The 26,991-nt window shown below is 40.0% G+C and overlaps 1 protein-coding gene across 6 annotated transcripts; it reads right to left on the reverse strand.

Moving 5' to 3' along the window:
* Positions 1-9,858: 9,858 nt before the first annotated feature.
* LOC120746987 (NACHT, LRR and PYD domains-containing protein 12-like) lies at positions 9,859-26,570 on the reverse strand. Of its 6 annotated transcripts, XM_040052562.1 has the most exons (9): positions 26,457-26,551; positions 25,916-26,091; positions 24,963-25,076; positions 23,574-23,693; positions 18,694-18,827; positions 17,879-18,531; positions 14,168-14,338; positions 11,172-11,345; positions 9,859-9,973 (listed from the first exon to the last, which is right to left on the reverse strand). In XM_040052562.1, the coding sequence occupies exons 6-9, from the start codon at positions 18,406-18,408 to the stop codon at positions 9,958-9,960; spliced, it is 891 nt and encodes a 296-aa protein (XP_039908496.1). In that variant the 5' UTR covers positions 18,409-18,531; positions 18,694-18,827; positions 23,574-23,693; positions 24,963-25,076; positions 25,916-26,091; positions 26,457-26,551; the 3' UTR covers positions 9,859-9,957. The 6 variants fall into 6 exon arrangements, with proteins under 6 accessions (XP_039908496.1, XP_039908494.1, XP_039908493.1 ...); XM_040052560.1 differs by lacking the exon at positions 9,859-9,973 and having other exon boundaries at positions 10,596-11,345; positions 25,916-26,037; positions 26,457-26,570; XM_040052559.1 differs by lacking the exon at positions 9,859-9,973 and having other exon boundaries at positions 10,596-11,345; positions 25,916-26,048; positions 26,457-26,569.
* Positions 26,571-26,991: the final 421 nt, after the last annotated feature.

The raw sequence follows: 26,991 nt of genomic DNA on the forward strand, positions 1-26,991 counted from the left end.
GTATTCTTCTTCCTCCAAACACGACGAGTTGAGTTTATACCAAAAAGTTCTACTTTGGTTTCATCTGACCACATGACATTCTCCCAATCCTCTGCTGTATCATCCATGTGCTCTCTGGCAAACTTCAGACGGGCCTGGACATGCACTGGCTTCAGCAGCGGGACACGTCTGGCACTGCGGGATTTGATTCCCTGCCGTTGTAGTGTGTTACTGATGGTGACCTTTGTTACTTTGGTCCCAGCTCTCTGCAGGTCATTCACCAGGTCCCCCCGTGTGGTTCTGGGATCTTTGCTCACCGTTCTCATGATCATTTTGACCCCACGGGATGAGATCTTGCGTGGAGCCCCAGATCGAGGGAGATTATCAGTGGTCTTGTATGTCTTCCATTTTCTGATGATTGCTCCCACAGTTGATTTTTTCACACCAAGCTGCTTGCCTATTGTAGATTCACTCTTCCCAGTCTGGTGCAGGTCTACAATACAATACTGGTGTCCTTCGAAAGCTCTTTGGTCTTGGCCATGGCGGAGTTTGGAGTCTGACTGTTTGAGGCTGTGGACAGGTGTCTTTTATACAGATGATGAGTTCAAACAGGTGCCATTCATACAGGTAACGAGTGGGGGACAGAAAAGCTTCTTACAGAAGACGTTACAGGTCTGTGAGAGCCAGAGATTTTCCTTGTTTGAGGTGACCAAATACTTATTTTCCACCCTGATTTACGAATAAATTCTTTACAAATCCTACCATGTGAATTCATGGATTTTTTTTTTCACATTCTGTCTCTCACAGTTGAAGTGTACCTCTGGTGCAAATTACTGACCTCTGTCATCATTTTAAGTGGGGGAACTTGCACAATCGTGGCTGACTAAATACTTTTTTGCCCCACTGTATATATAAATATGTTTATGTGCATACAATATTCTAAGTGTACATACATTTGTTCTTCTAACTCTCAAATCCCTGACCTTATTTTTTGCTTGTTTCTTGTTTTTAGCACACCACTGTTGCTTGTGAAGCTTGCACACAAGAATTTCAATTGTGCTGCACCAGTGTACCATTAATGAGATGTGACAATGAAAGTGATTTGATTAGAATGAAGACACCATTGTTGATGTTCCTTTTTTGGCCATTAAGAAGCTTCTCTCTTAGTGTCAATTTCACAGGGGCGAAGCACTGGATGTTCTCAAAACTACTGTAGTTGTTGTAGGATAGGCTGGCACCAGGGTCAACCATTTATATCAGTATTGAAACTTTAGTTGATTTGTTTGGGATTCCATTTTGGGTTTTCAGTTTTATATATGCAAGTCATTTGTCATTCCAATGGAATCACTAATTCAAACATTGTTAATGAGGATAAGGAATTATGTGAAGGTAGTTACCAACTCCCAATGTCATCCAGGATTTATCATTCTACCTACCAGCATGTTTGTATGAAAGGTGTTGGGGTGATGGATAAGTGTACTGGTATGAGAGCAGTTACTTTACAAAAGTAAGAAAAAATGACAAAATGCCAACGACAACAAAAAAAAGAGCTGAAACACACAGTTAAGGCTAAGAGCAACACAGCTGCTGTATGAGTAGATGTGGAGAAAAAGAAAAAAAAAATTGGTGAAACTGTGAGATGGTTAAGAGTTTTGGTCACAATGACTAGCAAACAAGCTGATATGTTAATAAAATTTAACCTATTCTGCCAATAATTATGGAAGATAGACATCAGCCTTGATCTTTCAAGAATGGTTTGATTTTGAGAGCATTAATTCTTCTATAAGCAGTCATTTTATATATACTGATCCGTAATTTCAAACTCAGGATTTATCATTCTACCTACCAGCATGTTTGTATGAAAGGTGTTGGGGTGATGGATAAGTGTACTGGTATGAGATAAGTTATTTTACAAGGGAAAAAAATGTATGAAGAGCTGAAACATATAGTAAAAACAGACAGCAGTGGCTTCTGTCTAAATAGACCCCCACAAACCCCTTTAAAATAATATGAAAGACTATAAAATCCAAAATCATCTTCAGTTCAGTTTACTGCAGAAGATGTCTCTTACGTTGTGCCTGAGGTTCCAGGTTCATGACTGAAGAGTGGAGGATAATTTCTAGAGTTGTCACTCTTCATGGACATGGAGCTGGATCCTGGAAACTCTGTTCTGTATTGCTGACGTCTGGAAACACAAACACAGAATCAAGCACATGTTGTTGCTCTATATCTTTGTGTTGTTGGCCATTAGGCAGCTTCTTTCTCTGTCAGATTCATGAGGCTGAAGCACTGGATGTTCTCAAAACTACTATGCTAGTTATATCAGGAGCTGGAAACAGGGTCATTCTTTTAAAGTGATTTTGAATCCCTAGTTTATTATTTTTTTTTAGTTTGGTTTTCTTTTAGGGTTTTTTTTTGGAACAGTTTTTTCATTCATCTGGAATCACAAATCCTTGAAATAAACTGGTAAAATGCTAAATGTGTAATATAAATTATTTTTATCATTGGATCTACTGAAGTAGAACTCACAGAAACAGTATCTTACTTTGTGCCTGAGGGTACAGGTTCATGACTGAAGAGTGGAGGATAATCTCCAGAATTATCATTCTTCACAGACATACTGCTGGATGCTGGAAACTCCTTCACACCTTTAGAGAGTTTGAGCAAAATCAGCAACACTGACTGTGAGTGTGGGACAAAAATCCTCAACATAGAAATATAGAAACCCATGACTTGCAGAACAGGAAATACAACACAGAAATAAACAAACAGAGATACACACATTCAAGTCTACAATAAACCCAGTAGACCCTCCATCGCATAGAGACAGCAGAGAGGCAGAAAAAGAATGACGATGTCCTGTCCATCAATTTGACCAAAAGTTAATTTTTTGTGTCATATTTATTTTTAGTGTCACAAACTCAAGTACCAAAATGGACCAAAAGAGCTTTTAGAGCTTTTGTTCAAACTTGAGAAACACTCATATCTTATTTCCATTCAGGAACCAATCATTCTGACAACACATTAATGCACAAAAAAACTCACCTTGTTTTCGTCCTCCTGCTTTGTAAAAACAGAGTCCGGACTTTGTTTCAAATACTTTGTTTCCTTGTTACCCAAAGAGAGCAGTCCCTCCCTTCTCCAAAGGAAGTTGTATGACTACATTCTTGGTGTGAGACACAGATTGGCTTTTTGAAGTGTTATGTATTTGCTTAAAAGCCACAAACATGAATATAATCCAAACATAGACATAGACCTTGTTAAGGTTCACATAATTGAGGAAGGAGAGTACAAACAACCAGGTCCAGAAGATCTTGGTCAAACAATTGATTTTAATGAATACACGCGTGGGAAGACCATTTTGTATGCAGACAGGAATTAATCTTCGACTTAATCAAAGCATAAACAGATTTTTATAGCATCAGGGTTTGAATTAACGACGCCCCTTCATACGTCACAGACAGAATATATACATACGTCAAATCAAAACCACAATGACTTTTAACATAGTTTAAAGGAACGTTGTCTTCTATCTTCATGGCCGCTACTTCCTGTCACTGCCGGATGCTCTCTTGTCATCTTGACACCTCAGCAGCAGTTCTGCGACAAACTGCTCTTTTGCAACCCCAAGCAAAACATGATTAAACTTCCACCTATAAATGATTCTCTCTAACTGAGTGTGTGTGTGTGTCGACCTTAAATGTTCTCTCATCTCACCCGTTGCACTTCTGACCTTTTACCAGACCAGAGGCTCATCCTTATGTGTAATAACCTAACTGAAACTACATGTACTATGTTGAATAAATGTTTTAATCAAGAACCTCTACTAAGAGCTTAGTAAAAGAATATAAAAGTATAACAGACAATTTGAATAACCTAGTAATTCAAATAGCCTCGTCTAACCTGCTCAGAATAACTTTCGGTTTCAGTCCTGCAAACTCTCTGCAACTTCCTGTCAGCCTGCAACTTAGTCTTTCTAAAAGACACACACACTGTTTAAACCTCTGAATACAATATCAATGCTGCAGATTATATTATTAATGCACTAGTAATGATGATGATTATTTAACAATAGCAGTAAAATAATTTCCCTGCTCCACAACCTACACACCAGTCAGTTGAACTCAATTTATTTTCAATCACAGTCCTCAGACCTCCATCCATAGTGTTTTACTATTGTTTTATTAAATAAAATAAAATAAAATCCAACTGAAAATAAATAGCTATATATCTCGCTATATTGACATTATGTCTGTGTAGCTTTGTGGCTCCAGATAGAGTCTAAGTATACATTTGTGTTAAAATGTGTTGTAGAATCTTTAGCTGACGTTTTTCTGACTAAAGCAAAACCTGCTGAACTGCATTCCAGTCAAGATATGTTTTCTGGTTGTGTGTCAGAGATGACTAATAGTTGTGTCTTTGATCTGTTACACGACTATTCAGGGGGTTTCTAATATGTTAGTAATGTTTTTTGTTTTTTAAAAATCAGCAACTTAAGAAAAAAAAATGAAATGAGAGGGAGAGTGAAAGAGTGAAGCTCTCACTGAGCACTTTGTCATTTGGAAAGTTCTCAATATTTATTTTGGGATTGCTGTTATTTAAAACTTGTATTTACATAAAGGTCATTGTGTGTGTGTGTGTGTGTGTGTGTCACAGAACAACTGTTTCTGTTTGATTTAAAGCCTCTTACAGTGTATTTAACCTTTAGACCAGGCAAAATAGAATGTGATGCTAAAATGCTGTATGATAAGGGTAAAACAGATTAACGGATTAAAAGAGAAATGAGATAAAACAAATAAGTGAACTCTTGGAGTAAAACACAGGACATATGCAATATGTAATTATTTTTTGTTTTGTTTACTTCAGTCCCAAGGAATCAGTAAATGACAGATGTTGGCTGGTCTTGCAGCTGAAACAGTCTTACTTTGATGTCTCAATGTCACAGTTCTTTAATGTGAATGTGATCAGTCTTGGCAGCAAGTAAAGCCTGTCCCCTTCTTCTGAAGATTTCTTCTTTCTTTATTAAATGGTAAATGGCCTGTATTTGTACAGTGCTTTATTAGTCCCTAAAGACCCCAAAGCACTTTACACATCCAGTCATCCACCGATTCACACACACATTCACACACAGGTGATGGCAAGCTGCATTGTAGCCACAGCCACCCTGAGGCGCACTGACAGAGGCGAGGCTGCCGGACACTGGCGCCACCGGGCCCTCTGACCACCACCAGTAGGCAACGGGTGAAGTGTCTTGCCCAAGGACACAACGACCGAGACTGTCGGAGCTGTGGCTCGAACCAGCAACCTTCCGATTACAAGACAAACTGCCAACTCTTGAGCCACGATCACCCGTAGGCAATTTGGACAAAGATAGTGGTGCATTGGTATTCTTTTTAAGATTCATTTAATAAAACTATTGTAAAATATACCTACAATCACACTGCAATGTGTCTGTTATGATAGAAAATGTTAACTGTAACACAAATATATATATGGCTATAACCATATTTGCATATATTTATGTGTGTGTGTTAAAGCCAATTGCAAGCCCATTGTGGCTACTAAGGTACAGAAATCAAAAGTACTGGTTTGTCATAATTTGCGGTTACCCAGACAATTAAATGGAACTTTATTATAACTTTATTTGGTAAATTTAATTCAAAGACACCCATTCAATTCAAAGACCCGACATCCCTAGCGAGATCAGGAGAAATAGACGAGGTGTCGTGCCGGGAGGGAGCGTCGTCACCCGAAAGGGAGACAAAACACACCATATCTCCCTTCTGTAATCATGGGAAATGTGTGATTGCTCCCTAATAATATGGACGAGCTAACAGCAGACTGCAATTGCAATCTCTGAGAACCCTTTTTCTAATATCAGGGAACTAAAATCATGCATCTCTGGACTCCACACTGCCCACCTTCACCCTGTATGTGTCATGCCCCACCAGAGACAATAAAACATTGGACTTACTGTATTAAGCCAGCACAAAGGAGGCATACATTTCATCACATCCACCTCTGGGAAGATCCGATCACAGCCTGGTGCACCTTGTCCCTGTGTACAAACCCTTAGTGCGCTGAGAGCCACAAATCAACCGCACAGTGCAGAGATGGTCAGAGGAGAGCGATGAGGTTATTAAGGACTGTTTTGTGTCTAATGTGTGGGAGGTGATCTGTGATGACCAGGGGAAGGACATTGTGACCTGCAATGTCCTTCCCCTGGTCATCCCCTGATAAAAGCCTCAGTTAAAAAAAAAACACTGTACAACTGAGCCAATCTGTTTTTCCGAGGTGAAATTGCTGTCAAATATAACCCCCAAATTTTTGGCATGCAATTTAATAAAAGGCTCAGGACTTTGCAGGTTAACATGAGAGGTGCTGGAGCTTCTCTTCAGTTAAAGATAGATCTGAGTGTCACTGGCAACAAATGTTATATTTGCTAAAAATTTGACCTAGAGACAGCATATAAATAGAGAATAAATTTGGCCCCAGTATCCCTGGGGGACACCACAACTAGATCTCCAAAGCTCACAGAGGAAGTCCTGTCAGATAGGTATGACTTGTACCACTCTAATGGAATGAGCTTGATGCCGCAATGCTCCAGTCATGAGATCAAGATGCTGTGATCAACAATATCAAAGGCAACTGTCAGATCCAAAAGCAAAAGCACCGCTGAGTCTCCTGAGTCAGTGGCTAAAAAAAGATTGTTAAGAACTTTTAAAAGTGCAGTTTCAGGGCTGTGAAGAGCTTTAAAACCAGACTGAAACCTCTTAAGAACATTGTGTCCATTTACAAAAGATTGCAGCTGAACAAATACAATGTTTTCCAAAATTTTAAATAGAAAGGGAAGCTTTGAAATAGGCCTGAAATTTGAGAGAACAGAGGAATCTGTGTTTTGAATTTACAAATTTGAGTTTAAGCACATAAATAGGTTTTATTTAATATTTAATTGTCTGTTGCAGTCAAACATCCACCTCTAAGATTTAACGTAGGCTTTAACTGAAGTTCATCATTCCACAGAGTGACGCTGCAACACAGAGATAACCATAAAATGCAGGTTAAGGAGATGATACACAGACATTTAATAGATTTTCTGTGCATGTATTTATCTTGCTATTCTCTAATCATACGTATATCTGTTGGTCTACAGACTGACTTTTGTGACAAATGCATTTTTCATCAACCGAAACATACAGTATGTGACAGGGGAGTATATGTGCAGCCCTTTCTGTGACACTCAAAACTGAGCAAGCTGCTTCCTGTTTTATTGATCATCTGTCAGATCTTCACACAACTTGATAAGAATCCACCTGTGGAAAATACATTTGACTGTACATGATTTATGAGTGATTAGGTATTATGATTTATTATGATTTGATAAGGTCCCATACTTGATAGTGCATGCCAGAAAACAAACCAAGCCACAATTGGAACCATTTCTGAAGCTCTCCACCAACATGGTCTGTATCATAGAGAGGTCAGATGGGACCCCCTCCTCAGTAAAAGACACATGATAGCCTGTTTACAGTTTGACAAAAGACAGCTGAAGGACTTGTGGACCATTAGAAACAACATTTACTGATTTAATTAAAAAAAGACTGAACTCTTTGGCTATTAATATATTTTATTATATATTCATATTTTAAAAATTGACACATTTGAAACAATTACAAACATTTTTCTGACTTTGTCACTATAGTGCATTGTGTGTAGAGATGAAAATGAATTTAATTCATCTTGGAATAAGACTGTAACATGACATAATGTGGAACCAGTTGAGTGTTCTGAATACCTTCCAGATGGACTGTACTCCTTTAACAAATATATGTATTTTCCATATACTGCAAAATTACAAAACAGGAATCCCATTTAATCCAGTATGTGGTGACAAACCCTTCTCTGAAGTGTAACATAACACACATAACACAAAAAGACACTGCTGTATCAGTAATGCATCACCCCAAGCAAGACAATGTTCAACAGTGAAATTACAGCAGTGAAATTATTAAAACGTCTCATCGTAGAATAATAAACAAGGACCTGCGCAATGAAAGTCTGCTTTTTAGTTTGAAGACTCGCTAGATGGAAGCTATTGTACCTCAAAAGTATCCTTCAACTCAGTAGAGTATCTGGGGGTATGAAACTCAGTTGGTCCTTGGGTGTGAAACGAGTGCAATGAAACCTGTATCACAAGATTGTTCTTGGAAATAAATCAAAACTGAAGACAAAATGTCATTTAGCTGGGTGAGCTGAGTGTTTTAGAGTGTAGGAAAGTCAACAGTCTATTAATGACAAACTAACTAGAGTTATACGAGTCATCCATCAAGTAAAGGCATACAGCAGTGCTGAAGTGGAAATTACCTCAGCACACTCGGAGGTGTTTTACCTCAGTCCTGTACTCCATCCACTGAAGAGAAGTTCAGCAGTTTCCAAAGACCTTATCCATGAACTGAAGCTTGACATTGGAGTTAAGGCCACACTGTCTGAGTAGAGTCACACTTTGACCACTGATTTCTTTCAGGGTCACTCTGCACGAATCACTGCATGACTTGATCGGATTAAGATTAAAAGATTGATACATATGCTTCACATCATTTATTAGAAAAACAGTCATTTCATTTTCACCACAGAGAGGAACGACACATTTGCTTCTTAACTCTGAAAATAAACAGACATCAAACATTTTCGTGATTCATGAAAGAAATAAACGTATTCTGTTTGTGAGACGGCTAATACACATGTCACATCAAACATGATAAACATGGGTAAATATGAATTTAAATATCAAATGTTTGCATTTAATCATAGTGTTTTTCTTCATGTTTTTTGGGAACAGGAGTTATTTTATTTCAGGTGTCCATAATATCTATGGCAGCTCATCAAAAGGTCAACAATTAAATTAAAAAGAATGAAATCTTTTGAGGTAAACTCACCAGATGCTGAGATTCTGCATAGATCAGGCAAAGCAACTTGGTCTTCAAAAGATTTTAATACAGAAACATCCACAGACATGCACATCAATGCAATGGGTTAATTATATTTTAGATCTTGGAATGAGGATCAGCACCTCCAAATCTGAGGCCATGGTTCTCAGCCGGAAAAGGGTGGAGTCCCCATTCCAGGTCGGGGATGAGTTCCTGCCCCAAGTGGAGGAGTTCAAGTATCTCAGGGTCTCACCTATGGCCTCGAGCTATGGGTAGTGACCAAAAAGAACGAGTTCACGGATACAAGCGGCAGAAACGAGCTTCCTCCGAAGGGTGGCTGGCCTCTCCCTTAGAGATAGGGTAAGAGAAGTTCAGCCATCCAGGAGGGGCTCAGAGTAGAGCAGCTGCTGCTCCACATCTAAAGGAGCCAACTGAGGTGGTTCGGGCATCTGACAAGGATGCCTCCTGGGCGAGGTTTTCTGGGCATGTCCCACTGTGAGGAGGCCCCGGGGGAGACCCAGGACACACTGGAGAGATTATATCTCTCGGCTGGCCTGGACACACGCCTTGGTGTGGATAAGCTGGAGGAGGTGGCTGGGGAGAGGGAGATCCAGGCTTCTCTGCTTCGCTGCTGCCTGATGTTGGAATTGAACTCAGGACCTTCTTGCTGTGCGGCAACAGTGCTAACCACCGTGCCACCTTGTGGGGATAGGTTAATTGGATAATCCAAATTGTCACTAGGTGTGAATGTGCGAATGAATGTGAGTGCGAATGGTTGTTTGTCCCTGTGTGTTGGCCCTGCGGCAGACTGGCGACCTGTCCAAGGTGTACCCTGCCTCTCACCCTATGACAGCTGGGATAGGCTCCAGCGCCCCCCGCGACCCTGAAAAGGATAAGCGGAAGCGAATGGATGGATGGATGGATGGATGGATATATATATATATAACAATGATTCATCTTAAAATTATCTTTAATACTCTTGGAATTGACAGTGAAATACATAAATTAATCCCACTACAGTATCTAAATAATACTCACCACAATACAGCATCTAAATTGAAGTCACTCTGCAGGAACACAATGAGACAGGACCAAGAACAGGAAAACATTAATTGTTACATCTTTTTGTTAACAAAGTGAGAAAAGACACTAAAAAAGTCATACTAATCAAACAACATTAAAACTGAGTATAAGTGCATCCAGGATTTAATAATAATAATGGATTGGATTTATATAGCACTTTTCAAGGCACCCAAAGCGCTTTACAATGCCACTATTCATTCACTCTCACATTCACACACTGGCAAGTGTGTGAATGTGAGGCAAACTACAGTTGTAGCCACAGCTGCCCTGGGGCAGACTGACAGAAGCGAGGCTGCCATGTCGCGCCATCGGCTCCTCTGGCCAACACCAGTAGGCGGTAGGGTAAAGTGTCTTGCCCAAGGACACAACGACCAGGACAGAGAGCCCGGGGATCGAACCGGCGACCTTCTGAGCCACGGTCGCCCCAAATGTTTGTAATCAACTCATTGTTGTTACTATTACTGATCAGTCAGTGCTTCTTGGTGTAACCTGTTAAGATGTAGGTCCAGTAACAAGTGAGCAGCTTACTATTGTGAATGGGAGAGAAGTAACATTTCCTGTCATATTTAGTTTTGATACAGACAAATTCACAGTTCATCTGTTTTCAAGAAGGAATTTTCTGTTTCTGAGAACATAATGGCTATAAAATATTTATTTACATTTGCCACATTTGCAGTTAGAAGCCATGCAGTGTCAAATCCAGGTCTCTATCAAAAAGCTATACACACTGTATTTAAAGAGCTGCTCTGCTCCTGTTTACTGTTTTCCACAGAAAGAGGTGGGTGTAGAGCCCATTCCGATTTGACTTAAATCCACAGACACTGAAAGGAGTTTCTAACTAGAGGTATGCAGACATGGTTAAAAAAAGATCTTGTGTTGTTTTGGACAGAAGTCCAGGAATGTAGATTCTGTGGACATGTGAAACTAACAATTCATAAAGTTTTAGGACACGAGACCTTTAAATGTGCAGTTCAACGTTACCATATAAACTGCACATGTAAAGCTTTTTTTCTCTAAAAAGAGGAGTAACTTTTACTTTTGTTACTGTGGATGATCACAAAGTCAGCCTTCTACACACATCCTTATTGTCTTTGTATGTGTGGTCGTTTTTTCTGCAGACACACTGATAAACAAAAACCAAAGAAATGTTTTTCCTTCATAATCCAAGTCAAGTGAACTGACCTTTTAAACTGTAGCTTACAGTGTGGACTCTCCAGGTAATCATACAGCTGTTTCATCCCTGAGCCCTCCAGGTTGCATGCTATTAGATCCAGACGTTTCAGATAGGGGGGGTTGGACTTCAGAGCACTGAGCAGAGCAGCACAGCTGTTCTCTGGCAAAGTGCTGTTCTCAAATCTGAATAAAAAGCATGTGAATTACAGAGTGTTATTTTACTAAATTACCTTTATCTTTTGAGAAACCAAGTAAACAGCTAATTGAGGTGCAGACTAATGCAAACTGTACAGAATATTGTCAAGTGCAAACATGCAAAAAAAACCCAAAAAAACCCAAACAAAACCCCACACACACACATTTGGTAGTCGGCAAACCCAGTGTTTTGTGTTTTTTGTATTGGTTTCTTATGTTTATATTTTGTTCAAGTTTTGTGATTTTCTTAAATTTAAGGGTTTAGTTGAGTTTATGAGATAAAGCTAAGTCTTAATATTGTTATTTATTGCCTTAAGTTGTAGTCTAGTTTAAGTCCTTTCATGTCTCCTTAGTTATGAGTCTCGTCATGTCCCCTGGTGTAAGTCTGTTCTGGTCTTCTGTGTCATGTTATGTATTTGGGTGTTTGTGTGGTTTCATGAGGTCAAGCCTGTGTCATGTCTGCATCTCTCTGTGTTTCCCGTTTTGTTTTGTTTAGGTCTTTTGTTCTGTGTGCATTGTTTTAGTTTCACCTTCTCTGTGGTGTCATGACGTTCATTTGTGTCAGTTGTGTCCCCGTGTGTTTCCACTTCCCCTAATTACCTCCTGTGTGTATTTAGTCTATGTACAGTGGACATAATGTGGAACCAGTTCAGTGGAACCCCAAAATTAATTAGTTCCCGAGGGTCTTTCGTAAGTCAAAAATTTTCGTAAGTCGAAGCACCCATTGTGTGTTTTGAGTGATGCGATGCTGAATGATAGGCTATAGGCTAATTGCTAACTAGAACAACAATACGTTGTTCAAGTGGAACAGCGAAGCGCAAGAACAGAAGCCAAGGGGTTGTCACATGATTCGTAAGGCATTGTAGGCTCAGCCAATCAGAGCCAGCGGATTTCGTTACTCTGGCATTTTGCAGTAACACGGGCAGAAATATTGCCGTCCAACGCCTTCATAACTTGAATTTTTCGTGAAACGGGGTATTCGTAAGTCGGGGTTCCACTGTATTGTTGTTAGGGTTAATGTGTTGTAGGTTGCCATTTAAAAAGCTAGAATGCTTTTGTTTGCTCCCTATGTAAACCATGCATATGAATATGTGCATGACCTCCATAAAGGAAACAAGCAGCCTTGAGAAGAACAGACTGCACTCAATGAAGAAGCCACCTGGGTGGACAAGATAACCACAACAACCTAGGCGGGCTGCACTCACATCATATAACCATGCTTGCACAGCACACTTTGTAACCATATATAGTAATTTGTCTTAGTTAACACTGCAACAAGCTTTATGAATATTCACTCTCTGAAGGTATAAACCCAAGACTTGAACCTTCCCCCGAACACCATTGTGACACACAATAACATGACATGGGGTGGTACAACAGATGACCTGACACTGACTGGACAGAAAGACACAGACTAAATACACACAGGGGGTGATCAAAATAAAATGAAACACAAAAACACTGGGTCACCCAGAACCGTGACAGGGTTTTTAGTTGTTTCACAGTCTGGTCACTGTTTAGTCAGATATTTAGTTTTGCCCCATGGGTATCTTGCATTGTATTTTTGTTTCCCATATTTCAGCTCGATAAAGGCTCGCTTTTTATTCACGTTCAAATTCTGTTCTCCTGTGTCTGCATTTAGGTCCTCCACTCATACTCCATATGGTCTGTCCACAGACCATGATCGTAACACCCTTAAACAAAAACGGAATAATCCCAAAGTCAAAACTCCCAAGCACAATTTAAACAACATAGTATACACTGTGAAATTCTGCGTGATTGCTCAGACCTCTAAATGAGGGAAATGAAAGGACCACTCTCAAAACGCATGGCACAACCTAGAAGAGCCACACCAAAAGGACAAATACAGCTGCATCTAAAGGACAAAGGTCACTCTCACTCACACTCACTTTCAAGGACACCAGTTGTGACATTATGGACAGAGAAGACAGATGGTTTGAGAGAGGAGTGAAAGCAGCCATTTACGTCCTCTGTGGATGACCATCATTAAACAGAGGCGGTGTCTTAGGAAACCAACCATTAAGAACCTATTTGGGCTCCGTCTAAAACCTCAAACAAAAGTTTAGCACGTGTGTGTTTACGTGTAAGCTAGAGATTGTAACATTTATTTTTAGCAAATATAAACTTTACTTACATGATGATTTTACTTCAGCTGTAAAAGCATTTATTTATTTTGACAGAAAAGATTTTATCCTAAAGTTTTGGACACAGTCTGTCTTTATTTGTATCTTAATTAAAAAATAAAAATGCAGACATTGACAGCTCTTCTTAAACCCACAGAACCCATCATACAACTAGTACACATGGATTAGAACTAAATAATGCTTTTAGAGTCAGTTTATTCCACTTGTTTATTTTTATCTTTAAAATGTCAGCATGTGAACAAGGTCTGACTATTAGTCGGCTGCTCTAAACTCAGGTGTTTGTCGCACCCACATTATCCCCCTAATATTTCCAGCTGTCATGGTTACTGGTACAATACTGGGCTGAAGATTTTTAGATTCCTGTAATTGTGTGTATGATTTCCCAATATTATACGTGCTGGATTTGAAGGAATCAATTAAAATATATCTTGTTCATTTAAACAGTTCCCACAATCACCCACTAAAATAGAGGTCCTGGATGAATAAAGTTAAGGTATACTATTGGAACCACAAAATAAATAAAAAAAATAAAGTTGGATCGGTGCCTCTGCATCATCTGTCTAACAACACAGCAGTTGAGTTATAAGGACATCACTTCACAGTTCAAAAGACCTTCAGAAATAACAACAGATTCAGTTAACTGACCTGAGTGTCTCCAGTCTACAGTTTGGATGCCCCAGACTAGCAAAGAGTGCCTCTGCTGGATCCCGCAGCTTGATTGAACTCAGCTGCAGAGCTCTCAGATTGGAGTTGTTGCATATCAGAGCTGAGGTCAGAGTTTCACAGTGATTCTCTGAGAGCCAAACATCGTGAAGTCTGTGTTGACATATGTGTTAGAAAATATGTTATTATGAAGAAGACACATTATATTTACTTCATACACTTAATGAAAAACAACTGGACACTTTGTCGTCACATCAGTGTTTCAATTGATCTGAATGTTTGACATGAAACATTATTTATTCCCAGTCTCTGTCAGACCCACCGATTTTTAATCTTTCTTTAGATTTAATATGCAAGCCAAGGAGAGAAAAGAGGGACAGTTTTCAGGAATAAGCATGGCATAAATTATTTATCATAAGTCTGGTTTTACTTCACAACCTAAAACCTGGTAAATAGTTTGAAGTTTGCACTTTTGGCACAATTTGAATGGAGACTCGGCAAGGCTGCATCATGCTGCTACATTGTCTTCCATCTGTCGTGTGATTTGGATGTGCAGATGCATTCGTCGACTATTACGTGTTAGTCTCTTTCGCATATGATCAGTGGTTTATGGCCGCTCGTAGTGATGTTGTCAAGATTTATTAAATAGATAATGTTTTTGCATAAGATAAAAGGTCTATATATCTATGACTTTACTCAGATTTCACAGTGTGTATATTTGTTACTAATTTGTTTTGAATTATTTTGGATGAGGATAAAGTGTAAGATAATGGGGAATTTCAGGTTTTTACTTTACAATTTTGTTTAGTGTAACATTTACAGTTAAGTTGTATTTTCTTTCCTTATTTCGTTTTTACGTTCTGTTCCTTTAATACATCGTAATTGTGCACAGGGGGAGTAGTCACAATCGGCACTGTGGACTAACGGGGCTTTAACTAGCTGTGGAGTCAAACAGTTTTCTTACCGTGTTTGGCAGTGTGCAGAACATTCAGACATATGACAATATGAGAGCATGTGGGTGGGAATGGATGTTTGTATCTGTGTGTGCCTATTTGTCTGTGTCTATGTGACGCCCACAAGTGTATGGTCACAATTGTAATTTTTTTGTGAATTGTTTTTGATGTAAAAGACCTGATTTTATGGTGGTATTGCACTTTTCATTTAGAGTTATGGACAATGTAATTGCGTGGCATTGCCACAAGGGGGAGATAGTGGTGAGTGCGATAGGCCGTTGCAGCGTGTCTCTGCCTCAGACGAGGAAGAGCCTGCAGACCGAACACAACTGATGTCTCCTGTCTCTGCTTTTCTGTTAAAAAACAGGTTAGTGGTTCAAGTTTGCTCACTGCAATGTACATATAAAGGCAAGAAACCTTTTTCTGTCTTAGTGTAAAGACCGCGAATGTTGTGAGAGAGTGTGTTTTCACCGATGGAGAGAAAGCTAACTATACCGCCATTTGTAATGGCAGCTGCCATTTCACTCGTAGTCTAAATAGGCAGCTGGTCTTATTACCTGTTTTATTTTATGACAGACGCAGCTCTTAAGACGCTTCTTTTATCCTGACATTATTGGAAGTTACAGTTGATTAGGACCTACCCAGTTCTTATGTGTCAAATGTAAATAGTCTGATGTATACTGTTTGTGGATGATTGTGAACTGTTTGTGAGCAATGGAAGAATATTTTTGTTTATTTGTTACAAATATAATATATTGTTTTATTCTGTTAAAGTATAAGGAATGTATAATGGTATATAAGCGGGTTAATTGCAGTGTTAGTGGTGCTGCACAGAAATGTTTTTGATGCTGAAATGCAGTAGAATTGGTTACAGATTTACTGTAAAGGACACTCATAAAATGATTATTTTGTAAGTTTATTCTTGCGAGAGTGCAAGGTAACCAAAAGGGTTTGAGCTATGGACCTAATTGAATGTTTGTGTTGTTAAAAGAGAAATGTGTGTGTCTAAATGAAAAGAAAAGGACGTTGTTAAATTCTGTTAATAAACCAGACGAGGACCAGCCTGTAGACCGAACGCAACTGATGTCTCCTGTCTCTGCTTTTCTGTTAAAAAAAACAGTTTAAAAACAGACCCCATCGAAGGCCTGTAACATCTATATGTCAGGTCGGTTATCAGATGCCACCTCTCTGGGGACATCTCAGGCCCTCCAAGGTATGGAGGCCTATCTCCCCCTACCACCACTTCCCCTGCCAGTGGCAGACGCCCTCAGACATCGGTGCGTTGATGGTTCTTTGTGTCCGGGGATGGGCGTCCAGGTACACACCGGCTCACTCCTTGGTGGCTGCTTGTCGGGGCCTGGAGCCTGGGGGTCGCTCGGGCCCCTTCAGGGGTGGGGTGCCCTTGGCCTCTCGGCCTGGGGCTCGGCCACTCTGGCACAGCTGGCTGCCGGCGGAGCTCACGGACACGTCACTGCAACTCCCCCTGGCTTCTGCTCCGCGGCTGCTGAGTGACCCCTCATCTGGGACTCTCCTCAGCTCTTTCTGGGACAGTGGCGCGGCTGCCCCTCTGTTGGTCTTCCTTGGTCTCTTGTGTTCTGGGGGCCTCTGGATGTCTGGAGTTTCGATCTCCTCCATACCTGCTTCATGCCCTGGAGGACGGGGCTGTGGCCCCCCCCACACCCTCTAGCAGATCATTACATGAAGGATCCTTTTAAGACAAGCGCGCTGATGCTCACACATGGGTGCTCACACACACAAACTACACCCTTTTTGGCTCCTACCTCAAAGCACACTGTGCGCTGTCGATCTTACGTCCTGCACAGTAATGTTTAATATTTAGTATTTACTGTTATATTCCCATAGATCATCATGATGTTTTTTATTATGTTGATCTTTTTTTTTTTGCTTGTTTTATCTTTTATCTTTCTCAACAGGTGATCCAGGTGATCGATATATGTATTTTTTATCTGTTTGTTTTGTTGGTTTTTTGGGGGGTTTTCGCCCTTTATCACCGTTCCTCTTCCCCGCTGTTTTTCTTTCCCTCCTTCTTTCTCCCAGTCAGGTCTGTATTTAGCAAATGAAAATAAAATAAAATAAACAATAAAAGCAAAGGCGAATCAAATAGACCAATATGGTAAGGCTGGGATGGTCCATTTGGTAAAGTAAATCCGTTGGACATCTTTCTTTGCCTTTAGACAATAATTCTGATGGCAAAAGAGCCAAACGGGACAGGCGGGAAAAAAAGAACATTCAGGCTACTGTGATCTCAAGACTGTGAAAATAAATGTTTGTGTGTTCAACTACAAGCGGACTTGGTGGATGATTTTCAACTGCACAAGGACACGTGTACAGCCTGACTACCAGCTAGTGTTTCCGCAGCAGTAGTTGTCACTGACTTTTGTATTTGTACTGCTGAAATCAAATCACTATGACAACCTTCAGTGTTATCCCATCCTTTTCACATGTGGCCACAATGGCTGCTTCAACTGAAGCTATAGACATGCAAAAAATTAACTAACCAGAAAATTATTGAGTAAAAAAATAGTTTTTTATGGGATTTAAGTAGCTTTATAAGACACTCTTAAACTGACATTTAATGTTTCTAATAAATAAATAAATACATTAAATAAATAACAGGAACAGTGTAAAAAGAATCATGAGAATGTTATAGTAAGAATCATTTAAAGAACAAAACTATAAATCTACTCTAATTTATATTATTAATCACATCTGGACTCACCGAGCCTTTCTGCAGTTCCTCACAGCTGCAACAAGTCTCTGTCGTCCGTCCTGTGATGTGTTGTATTTCATCAGATCCAGTACATCCAAAACCTCCTCTGACATCTGCAGCATATATGCCAGAGCTGAGCACTGAATTCCAGAGAGTTTCTTCACGGATTTGTTCTCTGACTTCAGGAACTCTTGGATCTCCCGATGTACCGAAAGGTCATTCATCTCCATTAGACAGTGGAAGATGTTGAGGCTTCTGTCAGGACACTTATCATAAGTTTTAATCTCCTTCAGGTTGTTGATGACTCTCTGGGTGATTTGTGGACTGCTCTTTGTCTGACCCAGCAGACCACCTAAGAGTCTCTGGTTGGACTTCAGAGTGAGGCCATGAAGGAAGCGAACAAACAGTTCCAGGTAGCCGCTGTCACTTAGGAAAGATTTCTCCATGGCATTGCTCAAAAGATCTTCCAGAGATGAGATGTCTTTGCTAAGGAAGTCCTGCAGCACCTCTGTCTTCCTGTTGGTGTAACAGTGGAACATGTAGACTGCAGCCAGAAACTCCTGAATGCTCACATCCTGTTTTATTAGTTTCCTCAGTCACATGTTCATATCTTGTTCTCAGACTGAGCTTTAGTGCATCTGAAATTTTCTGCAGATGAGCATCTGTTGACAGAAATTAAAAACAAAAACCCATGAAACTAGAGAACAAGAAAACTGGTTAATGTGTCAATAGCATAATAAGAAGTGCAGTTTTTCCAAAAAAAAAAAAAATCAGTCCATCAGCAGAAAGATGTTAAGTCTTTCTTTTTCAAAAGCTGCTCTTACTGGTTGTCTGCAGACCAGGTCTGGTTCTGGATCTTTCTCCACATTGGGGACAGGAGGACTTTCTTGATGAATCCTTCAAGACATTCTGACACAAAGGACAGCAGGACAGTGGCTCCCCAACCAGTGCCACATCTCTGTGAATACCAAAGTAAATTCAGAATATACCCAAGTTTACATACTTTCTGGAAACTTTGTTTCAAAGACAGAAACACGTAATGAAATAGGACATGTCAGTGCTCATGTCTATAGCTTATAAATTGTGAATGACCCAGAAACATTTCCTTGGAATGCATTAACACATAGGCAAAGATAGTTAGACTTCATAAAAAAAGTTCTTTCTGCTGACAACTGACTATCAGCTCAGTTTTGGACAAACAGTCTATTAAAATGGTAAATGGCCTGCATTTGTATAATGCTTTACTCAGTCCCTAAGGACCCCAAAGCACTTTACACTACATTCAGTTATTCACCCACACAATGGCAAGCTATTGTAGCCACAGCTGCCCTGGGGCGCACTTACAGAGGCGAGGCTGCCAGACACTGGCGCCACCGGGCCCTCTGACCACCACCAGTAGGCAAACATGGGGTTAGTATCTTGCCCAAAGATATTTGGCATGCAGGAGACAGCCTGGGATCAAACCACCGACCTTCTGATTAGTGGCTGACCTGGGGCCCGTTCCTCGTACGTCGCTCACTACATCCAAGATCAAATGACACATCCAAGACCAAACCATCGCGCTAACCGTGAGCTCGCTAATCCGGTTCCCCGAACACACCTGCTGTTGACGATTAGTACAGCTGGACGCAGTAATGTGACAACACTGGGTGTCGTAAAAGGGGCTACGCATCGATAGTAGAAACATTGATCGGCAACCCTCTGATTGGTCGGCGAAAATGTCGACGGAGCGCGCTCGGTATTTTTCGGCAGCAGAGCAAGAACCCTTGAGTGAGGGATTTCAGGAGTTTCAGAGTTTAATCAGAACGCAAGGGAACACTGCAAAGGCTGCAAAAGCAAGGAGAGAGGGCTGGCAGAAAGTTGCTGACAAATTAAACTCGTAAGTAATTTAATAATAACAATAATAATGGAGTGGATTGATATAGCGCTTTTCAAGGCACCCAAAGCGCTTTACAATGCCACTATTCAGTCACTCTCACATTCACACACTGGTGGAGGCAAGCTACGGTTGTAGCCACAGCTGCCCTGGGGCAGACTGACAGAAGCCAGGCTGCCATATCGCGCCATCGGCCCCTCTGGCCAACACCAGTAGGCGGTAGGGTAGATTTATTATATTACACTATATTATCCAATATTACATTACATTATATTATAATATGTTATATTATATCCCCTTTCACATTAGAGCCACAACAGGACCCACTAGAACATGGGAACAAGTAAAAGTGAAATATAAGAATATTCTACAGAATGGTAATATTTATCACTTATATTGCTTTTCGTCTCTTGGAAAGAGACCCTGAAATAATCTGTTTGTTTGTTTATAACAGCAACCAAGAAAAGGGCAGAGCAAAAAAAGGCAGGTGGTGGTCCTGCACCCCCTCGTCAACAAGTTGGTTAAGTAAATAATACCCTCACGGGAAAATCGATATCTCTCTATGAGCACACTGTCGCGCTGAGCTAAAGGATCCTGTCTGTCCCGCAATATACGCTGAATTCTGAGGACTCTCCTTATCAATCTTGCACCTTCCGCAATGGGTGGCTCGCGTATACGGACAGGACATGGCTGCGACATGCTTCCCAAATCCACCTTCGCTTTTATAGCCGTGGTCTCTCATCTTGATTACACGAAGTAATTTGCAATTGCTACTCTGAAATATGACTTACATCTGTAATAATCACATACATGTAATAGAATGATTAATAGTACATTTCCCTTTTTTTAGGAAATGACCTGTATGTATCTGTGTGACATCAATAAATGGATCAAGTGCTGCATTATCTTTAGTTACATTGATGTTATTTATTTATGGTGAAACAGTGGTGGAATATCGCTGTTGCTTTCGTATAAATGAAGCGGACATACCCGCGTGGCCACGCTCTAATCCTGTTTACATAAAGTAAACCTGCTCCCGAGCAGGTTTACGCTTACGGTTCTGTTGCTATGACAGCAAGTCCCGGATGAGCTTCGGGGAACCGAACGATCCAAGATCACGCGAAATCGTCAACAATCAAATCCAGCTAACCTACTTAGCGAGGTACGAAGAACGGGCCCCTGCTCTGCCACCTCAGCTATAGCCACCCCATATTACTTCATGTTTATGGCCTAGGTTCGTCATTTTAAATCGATTTTAAAAAGAGCCTGCTTGGGGAAAAACAAAAAGACAAAACAAAAAAGATTATCAAAGCCTTTCTCAAAAACACTAGAAAAAAGCTGGCATGTTAAAAAAAACGTTCACCCAAATAATTCCCTGTTTTTGGAAGACAGAATTTACCCAGAGCTTTGAAGAATGGTGCCTTATGCTCTGCACAGACTTTACACTTCCAATAGCAGTCATTTAATTCATTTTGATTTCTAATCTAAAAAATAACTCTGGAGTTGGTTAAATATCATTTAGTGACTCCACTCTGAAAAAACCCCTTTGAAACAATATCAAAGCCTGCAAGAAAGAAAATCATCATCAGCTCACTTTACAACAGAATCAGTCTCCTACTGTGTGACTGAGGGTCCAGGTTCATGACTGAAGACTGGACGATAATCTCTGGACTTGTGACTGTTCATGGATATAGAGCTGGATCCTGGAAATAATTTTTATCCTTAAATAATTGTAACCAAGGAATTGGCAGTCTTGCTACGAATGTGTTCACATTACTAGTGATGTGCGGATCGATCCTGAAATATCGATTCCTCCGATACCAGTCATTTATGTTCTAGGATCGATTCTCACATTAAAATATCGATATTTTTAGTAATTTAGGGTTAATTTGTAGTTTATCATTAACAGCAACACAGTGGAAAGAAACTATAACATTCGGATTGTCTACATTCAAAGGAACTACTTCCTCTTCGGCCTTTCATAGTCATGTGTGAAATACGGCTGTATAAATGTCTCGCAGCGCCTTGGCGTGCGCACTCACAACAATGGCTGAGCCTAATTGTGCGGACGTATTTTACCTCCACAAACAGCTGAGACGTGGTTTGAGAAACATGTGGCAAAAAAGTGCTCCAAGAGTGAGGTGTTTTGGCTATACTTTCCCAACCTTGAGACCTCAGAATTAGGGAGACAATCAAAAGGGCACATTTTACAGTATTTATTTATCGGATAAAATACGTTAAATGTCACCGTTATTATTGGCCGGTCCTGGAAACAGCGGGGGTGTCCAAATTCGGAGGCTGCTTCCACCTGAGGACCCGCCCTTCGCGGTCTAAAGAAAGCCGGGTAGTACGTCATGAGTTCCCTCGGTGGAGTGAAACTCAGCCGTCTGCTCCTTGCTCTCTGAAATATAACCGGGCGCTGGCGTAAACTCTCGACCGTCTCACACTTTCTTTAATTAGTTTTCTGTTTGATGTTTATTCAGCTGTGTGAAAACCCCGGAGGAACCCACCCGAGGGATTAATAAAGTTAAATTTAATTTAAACAGTTAAAAGCCAAACCGATTTACTCACGAACAAACAAAACACTGAAAAAGCCAAACAATAACATTTTTAAATTATCAAAGTGACTTATATATCATGTTTAACCCGAGTAGTGAAAGCCCGCGGGGGTTTGAAGACGATGTGTCGATCGGCTCAGATATTTGAAGTTTATACAGCTACATTCTCACCTGAAAACATGTTAAAAGTTGTGTTTTTTTGCGACCCAGAAAGAGAAATAAGAGTAATATTAAAACTAAGTAGCTGCCGTCATTGTTGGAAACTGGAATTGGCTCGGCCGCGCTATGAATTCTGCGATATGGTTTTTCAATTTTGTTGTCCAGGTGGAAATTCGGGAGAATGGTGGCTCCGGGATTCTCCCGGAAAAATCGGGAGGGTTGGCATGTTTGGTTGTGGCAACATCACTAACCTTGTCAAACACCTCAGAGTAAATCATATCACAGAATATGAGGCGCGTATGTTGAGACGAATCGCGTCTCTCACGGAGTCCTTTAGTGCTGCAGGCAGGCAACGTGTTCAAATAGCGCACAACTTCAGTTTTTTTTTATTTCTATATGATGAACAAGTAATCTGATGTCCTGTAATCATTATGACGCTATAATTTGAGATACAATAAATAAAATACGGGTTTTTTTTGTATAAAGTATCGGTATCGGATCAGTATCGTCGATACCACCCTGAAAAGTACTTGGTATCGGATCGGAAAGGAAATCAGTGGTATCGCACATCACTACACATAACAGGTGTGTGGTTGGGAGCATCTAACCAATTAAGATCATGGTTAAATGCACTGATAGGAGAGCAGTAGGTAACATCCTAAGACCCAAGCTCTTCCACAGCATGCATTTTAAATTTCTCTGTGATATTTGTGCTGATTGGGACCCGCTGAATGTAAAAACAAAGAATCTAAATAACTCAAAATGTGATATCCACATATCTGGATGCCAGGTCCTAGGAGGTTAAAGATAAAACTACAAAACTTAATGGATAAACAATATAAATATGTTTAAAAAAATCATACAAACTGAAAGAAACACACAATTGTTGCTCATATATGAGACTTTCCAGACTTTTCCAGATGCATTTCCAATGAATTCCTCCAAAAGCAGTCATTTCACACCTTGATATTTAATTTTAAATAAAACCTGTCGCTAAAGTGGTTGAGAAAATTCCAGTGACCCCACCCCACAAACCCATTTGAATTAATACCCAAGACTGCAAAAAGCAAAATCATCTTCAGTTCAGTTTACAACAGAAGGAACCTCTTACTTTGTGCCTGAGGATCCAGGTTCATGACTGAAGACTGGAGGATAATCTCGAGAATTGTCGCTGTTCATGGACATACTGCTGATGTCTGGAAACTCTGCTCTGTGTTTGTGCCGCTGATGTCTGGAAGCACAAACACAGAATGAAACACATTGTTCTTCTACTTCTATGTTCCTGTTGTTGGCCATTAAGCTGGTGCTCTGTCAGTGTCAGACTCATGAGGCCGAAGCCCTGGATGTTCTCAAAACCACTGTACTTTCTGTAGGGGAAGCTGGCACCATGGTCATCCTTTTTAAGCCACTTTTGAATCCTTAGTTAATATTTTTGAGTTTGTTTTTTGTTTATTTCTTTCTGTTACATATCAAAGTCATTTTCCTTTCATCTGGATTAACTAATCCTGGCAACGGGAATCGGGATAATAAGTCACACAAAGGTAGTTAATTAACTCGCTATTTTAACACAGGGTTAGCTACGCGCATGTTGACGTGAAAGGTGTTTAGTTGGCATCATCTAACTAATCATGGATAAGTATACTGTTAAAAGAGCAGTTATTTTAAAAATGAAAGAGAAAATTAAAAGGTCAAACACATACAGAGAGACAGCAAACCAGCTGCTTTGTGAGAGCTTGTTCGACAAAAATAATTAAGTCAAGACAGGTGGGGTTGGTGCGTGTGTGCGCTGCTCTGCTGGATTCTTTGTAGCACCGGGCACACAGCCCAGAACTTGTCTTAGCGAGAAAAACCTTTAGCTGCTTGATTAGGATGACTAAGCGTAATTTAGATGATTGGGATTTCATTGTTTCTGATTGGAATACAGCTTCCAAGAACTCGGGTCTTTTCCTATTGAGTTATATTTACACAGAGACAGGTGTTTCATGGCCAAAGCATGCCCATTTCTCTCCTCCAATGTCTCTCCTTTCAAAGATGAGACCATAGGCAGATAAGGTGATCAAGTGATTTGTTTTTGTGACTATTGTTCGTTGATTTTATTGCTTTGCTCCGGCTGAATACAGTGGCTTGAAAAAGTATTTGGCCCCTTGTACTTTCCCACATTTTGTCACATTACAGCCACAAACATGAATCAATGTTATTGGAATTCCACGTGAAAGACCAACACAAAGTGGTGCACACGTGAGAAGTGGAGCGAAAATCACACATGATTCCAAACATTTTTTACAAATAAATAACTGAAAGTGGGGTGTGCGTAATTATTCAGCCCCCTGAGTCAATACTTTGTAGAACCACCTTTTGCTGCAATTGCAGCTGCCAGTCTTTTAGGGTCTGTCTCTACCAGCTTTGCACATCTACAGACTGAAATTCTTCTTAAATAATATTAAAGACTGCAAAAAACAAAATCATATTTGCTCAATTTACAACAGAATCAGTCACTTACTTTGTGAATGAGCGTCCAGGTTCATGACTGAAGACTGGAGGATAATCTCGAGAATTGTCACTGTTCATGAACATGGATCCTGTAAACTCTGCTCTGTGTTTGAGCTGCTGATGTCTGGAAACACAAATATAGAATGAAGCCCAGATTGTTCTTCTACATGGTGTGCCACTCTTGGTGGCCATTAAGCAGCTTATCCCTCTGTCAGACTCATGAAGCTGAAGCACTGGATGTTCTCAAAGCCACTGGAACCATGGTCATCCTTTTAACATGACTCTTGAATCTATAGTTAAAATTTTTAGTTTCGTTTAGGTTTTTATGTTACATATCCAAGTTATTTTTCATTCACCTACATTCACTAATTCAAACACTGGTAAAAAGGATAATGAGTCACACAAAGCTAGTTAATTGAGTCTCTTAATTAAACGTCTAGCTATGAGCATGTTCCTTTGTAAGGTGTAGCATCTAACCAAATCAAAATCATAGATAAAGTAGAAGAGCAGCTATATTACAAATGAAAATAAAACTACAAAACTTCATGGGGAAAAATGTAAAGAGATTAAGCACATATTACAGAGAGACAGCAACACAGCTAAAAATATGACTGTGTGAGTTTGTCGAGTGCTTTGATCAAAATGACTGGAAAAGAGCTAAAATGTCAACAAAGCCTAAAATAATAATAATAATAATAATAATAATAAAATCTAGTCAAGTTGCTTAATTGTAATTTCAACCATGTGTTACAGTACACAGTGAAACAAGACAGTGTTCCTACAAGACCCATGGTGCTACACATAACAGAAAATCAACACAGGACTGCAAAACACAGGGCAACACCAGACAGAGGTGAATGATACAGACACAAGACAGTGAAACAGAAAAGTGCAACATTGACAGTGGGTTGTGCAAAAGACAAAAAGTGGTGTTGTATAAGTAAAACAGAAACAGTCTCTTACTTTGTGCCTGAGGATCCAGGTTCATGATTGAAGACTGGAGGATAATCTCGAGAATTGTCGCTGTTCATGGACATACTGCTGATGTCTGGGAACTCTGCTCTGTCCTCAGCTAAGCTTTTCATCTTTAGGCAGTCTGGCAGAACAACAACAACGACTGTGAGTGCAGGTTGAAATTCCTGACAAACATATTTATAGAAGCCTGTGACTTGCAGAACAGGAAATACAACACACATATGACACCTAAACACACACACACACGCATACATAATAAACCTATTCGACCCGCCACCTAATGAATGAACAGATCCTTGTTCTCTCTTAAAAACCACAGAAAGACTGCTGACAGGAAGATGTGACCATGAAGCAACGATTTAATGTTATCCATCATGCTTCTTTCTGGATTAAGTCACAAACTTGAGCACTAAAACTAACCAAAACAACATTCACAATTTTTGTTCTAACTTACGAAACATTCATCTCATGTTTTCCAGTCAGGAACTAATTTTCTAATTATTCTAAAAAAAAACACATAAATACTCACCGTGTTTTAGTCCTCCTGCTTTGTTTTTAATCCTTTGTTTCCGCCTCACCTTATGAGAGCAGTCCCTCCCCACTCCACGGGAAGTTGAATGACTACATTCACTCACACTGCTGTGTGAGACACAGATTGGCTTTTTGAAGAGATTTATATTTGCATAAATGCCACCAGCATGGAGTCACTCACCCAGAGTGCTCAGATTACGAACTAAAACGACTTTAAACAACTAAAAATATGTCTTCAGATATTTTTAAACAAGCTCATTTTTTTTAAATGTACTTATTTCAATTTGAACATGCATACAAATGATATTAGTCTCAGCAGTAGCTTTCACTGTGTCATGTGCCGATTTAGCACCTGAAGGGTTTGCTCCACCCACAGGTCAAAGGTCGAACCTTCATCTACTCCTCATTTTGCTAAGCGCTGAGATGTTGGTGTCACATAACAAGTCAATAAATGAAAACAATAATAATTAAAGGACAGTGTAATCACCAAAAATTTGGTTTCTTGCCCAAGAGCAACAACATGCTATTGTGGG

The sequence above is a fragment of the Simochromis diagramma genome, unplaced genomic scaffold (assembly GCF_900408965.1).
Source record: "Simochromis diagramma unplaced genomic scaffold, fSimDia1.1 OVJJ01000410.1, whole genome shotgun sequence".
NCBI lineage: Eukaryota > Metazoa > Chordata > Actinopteri > Cichliformes > Cichlidae > Simochromis > Simochromis diagramma.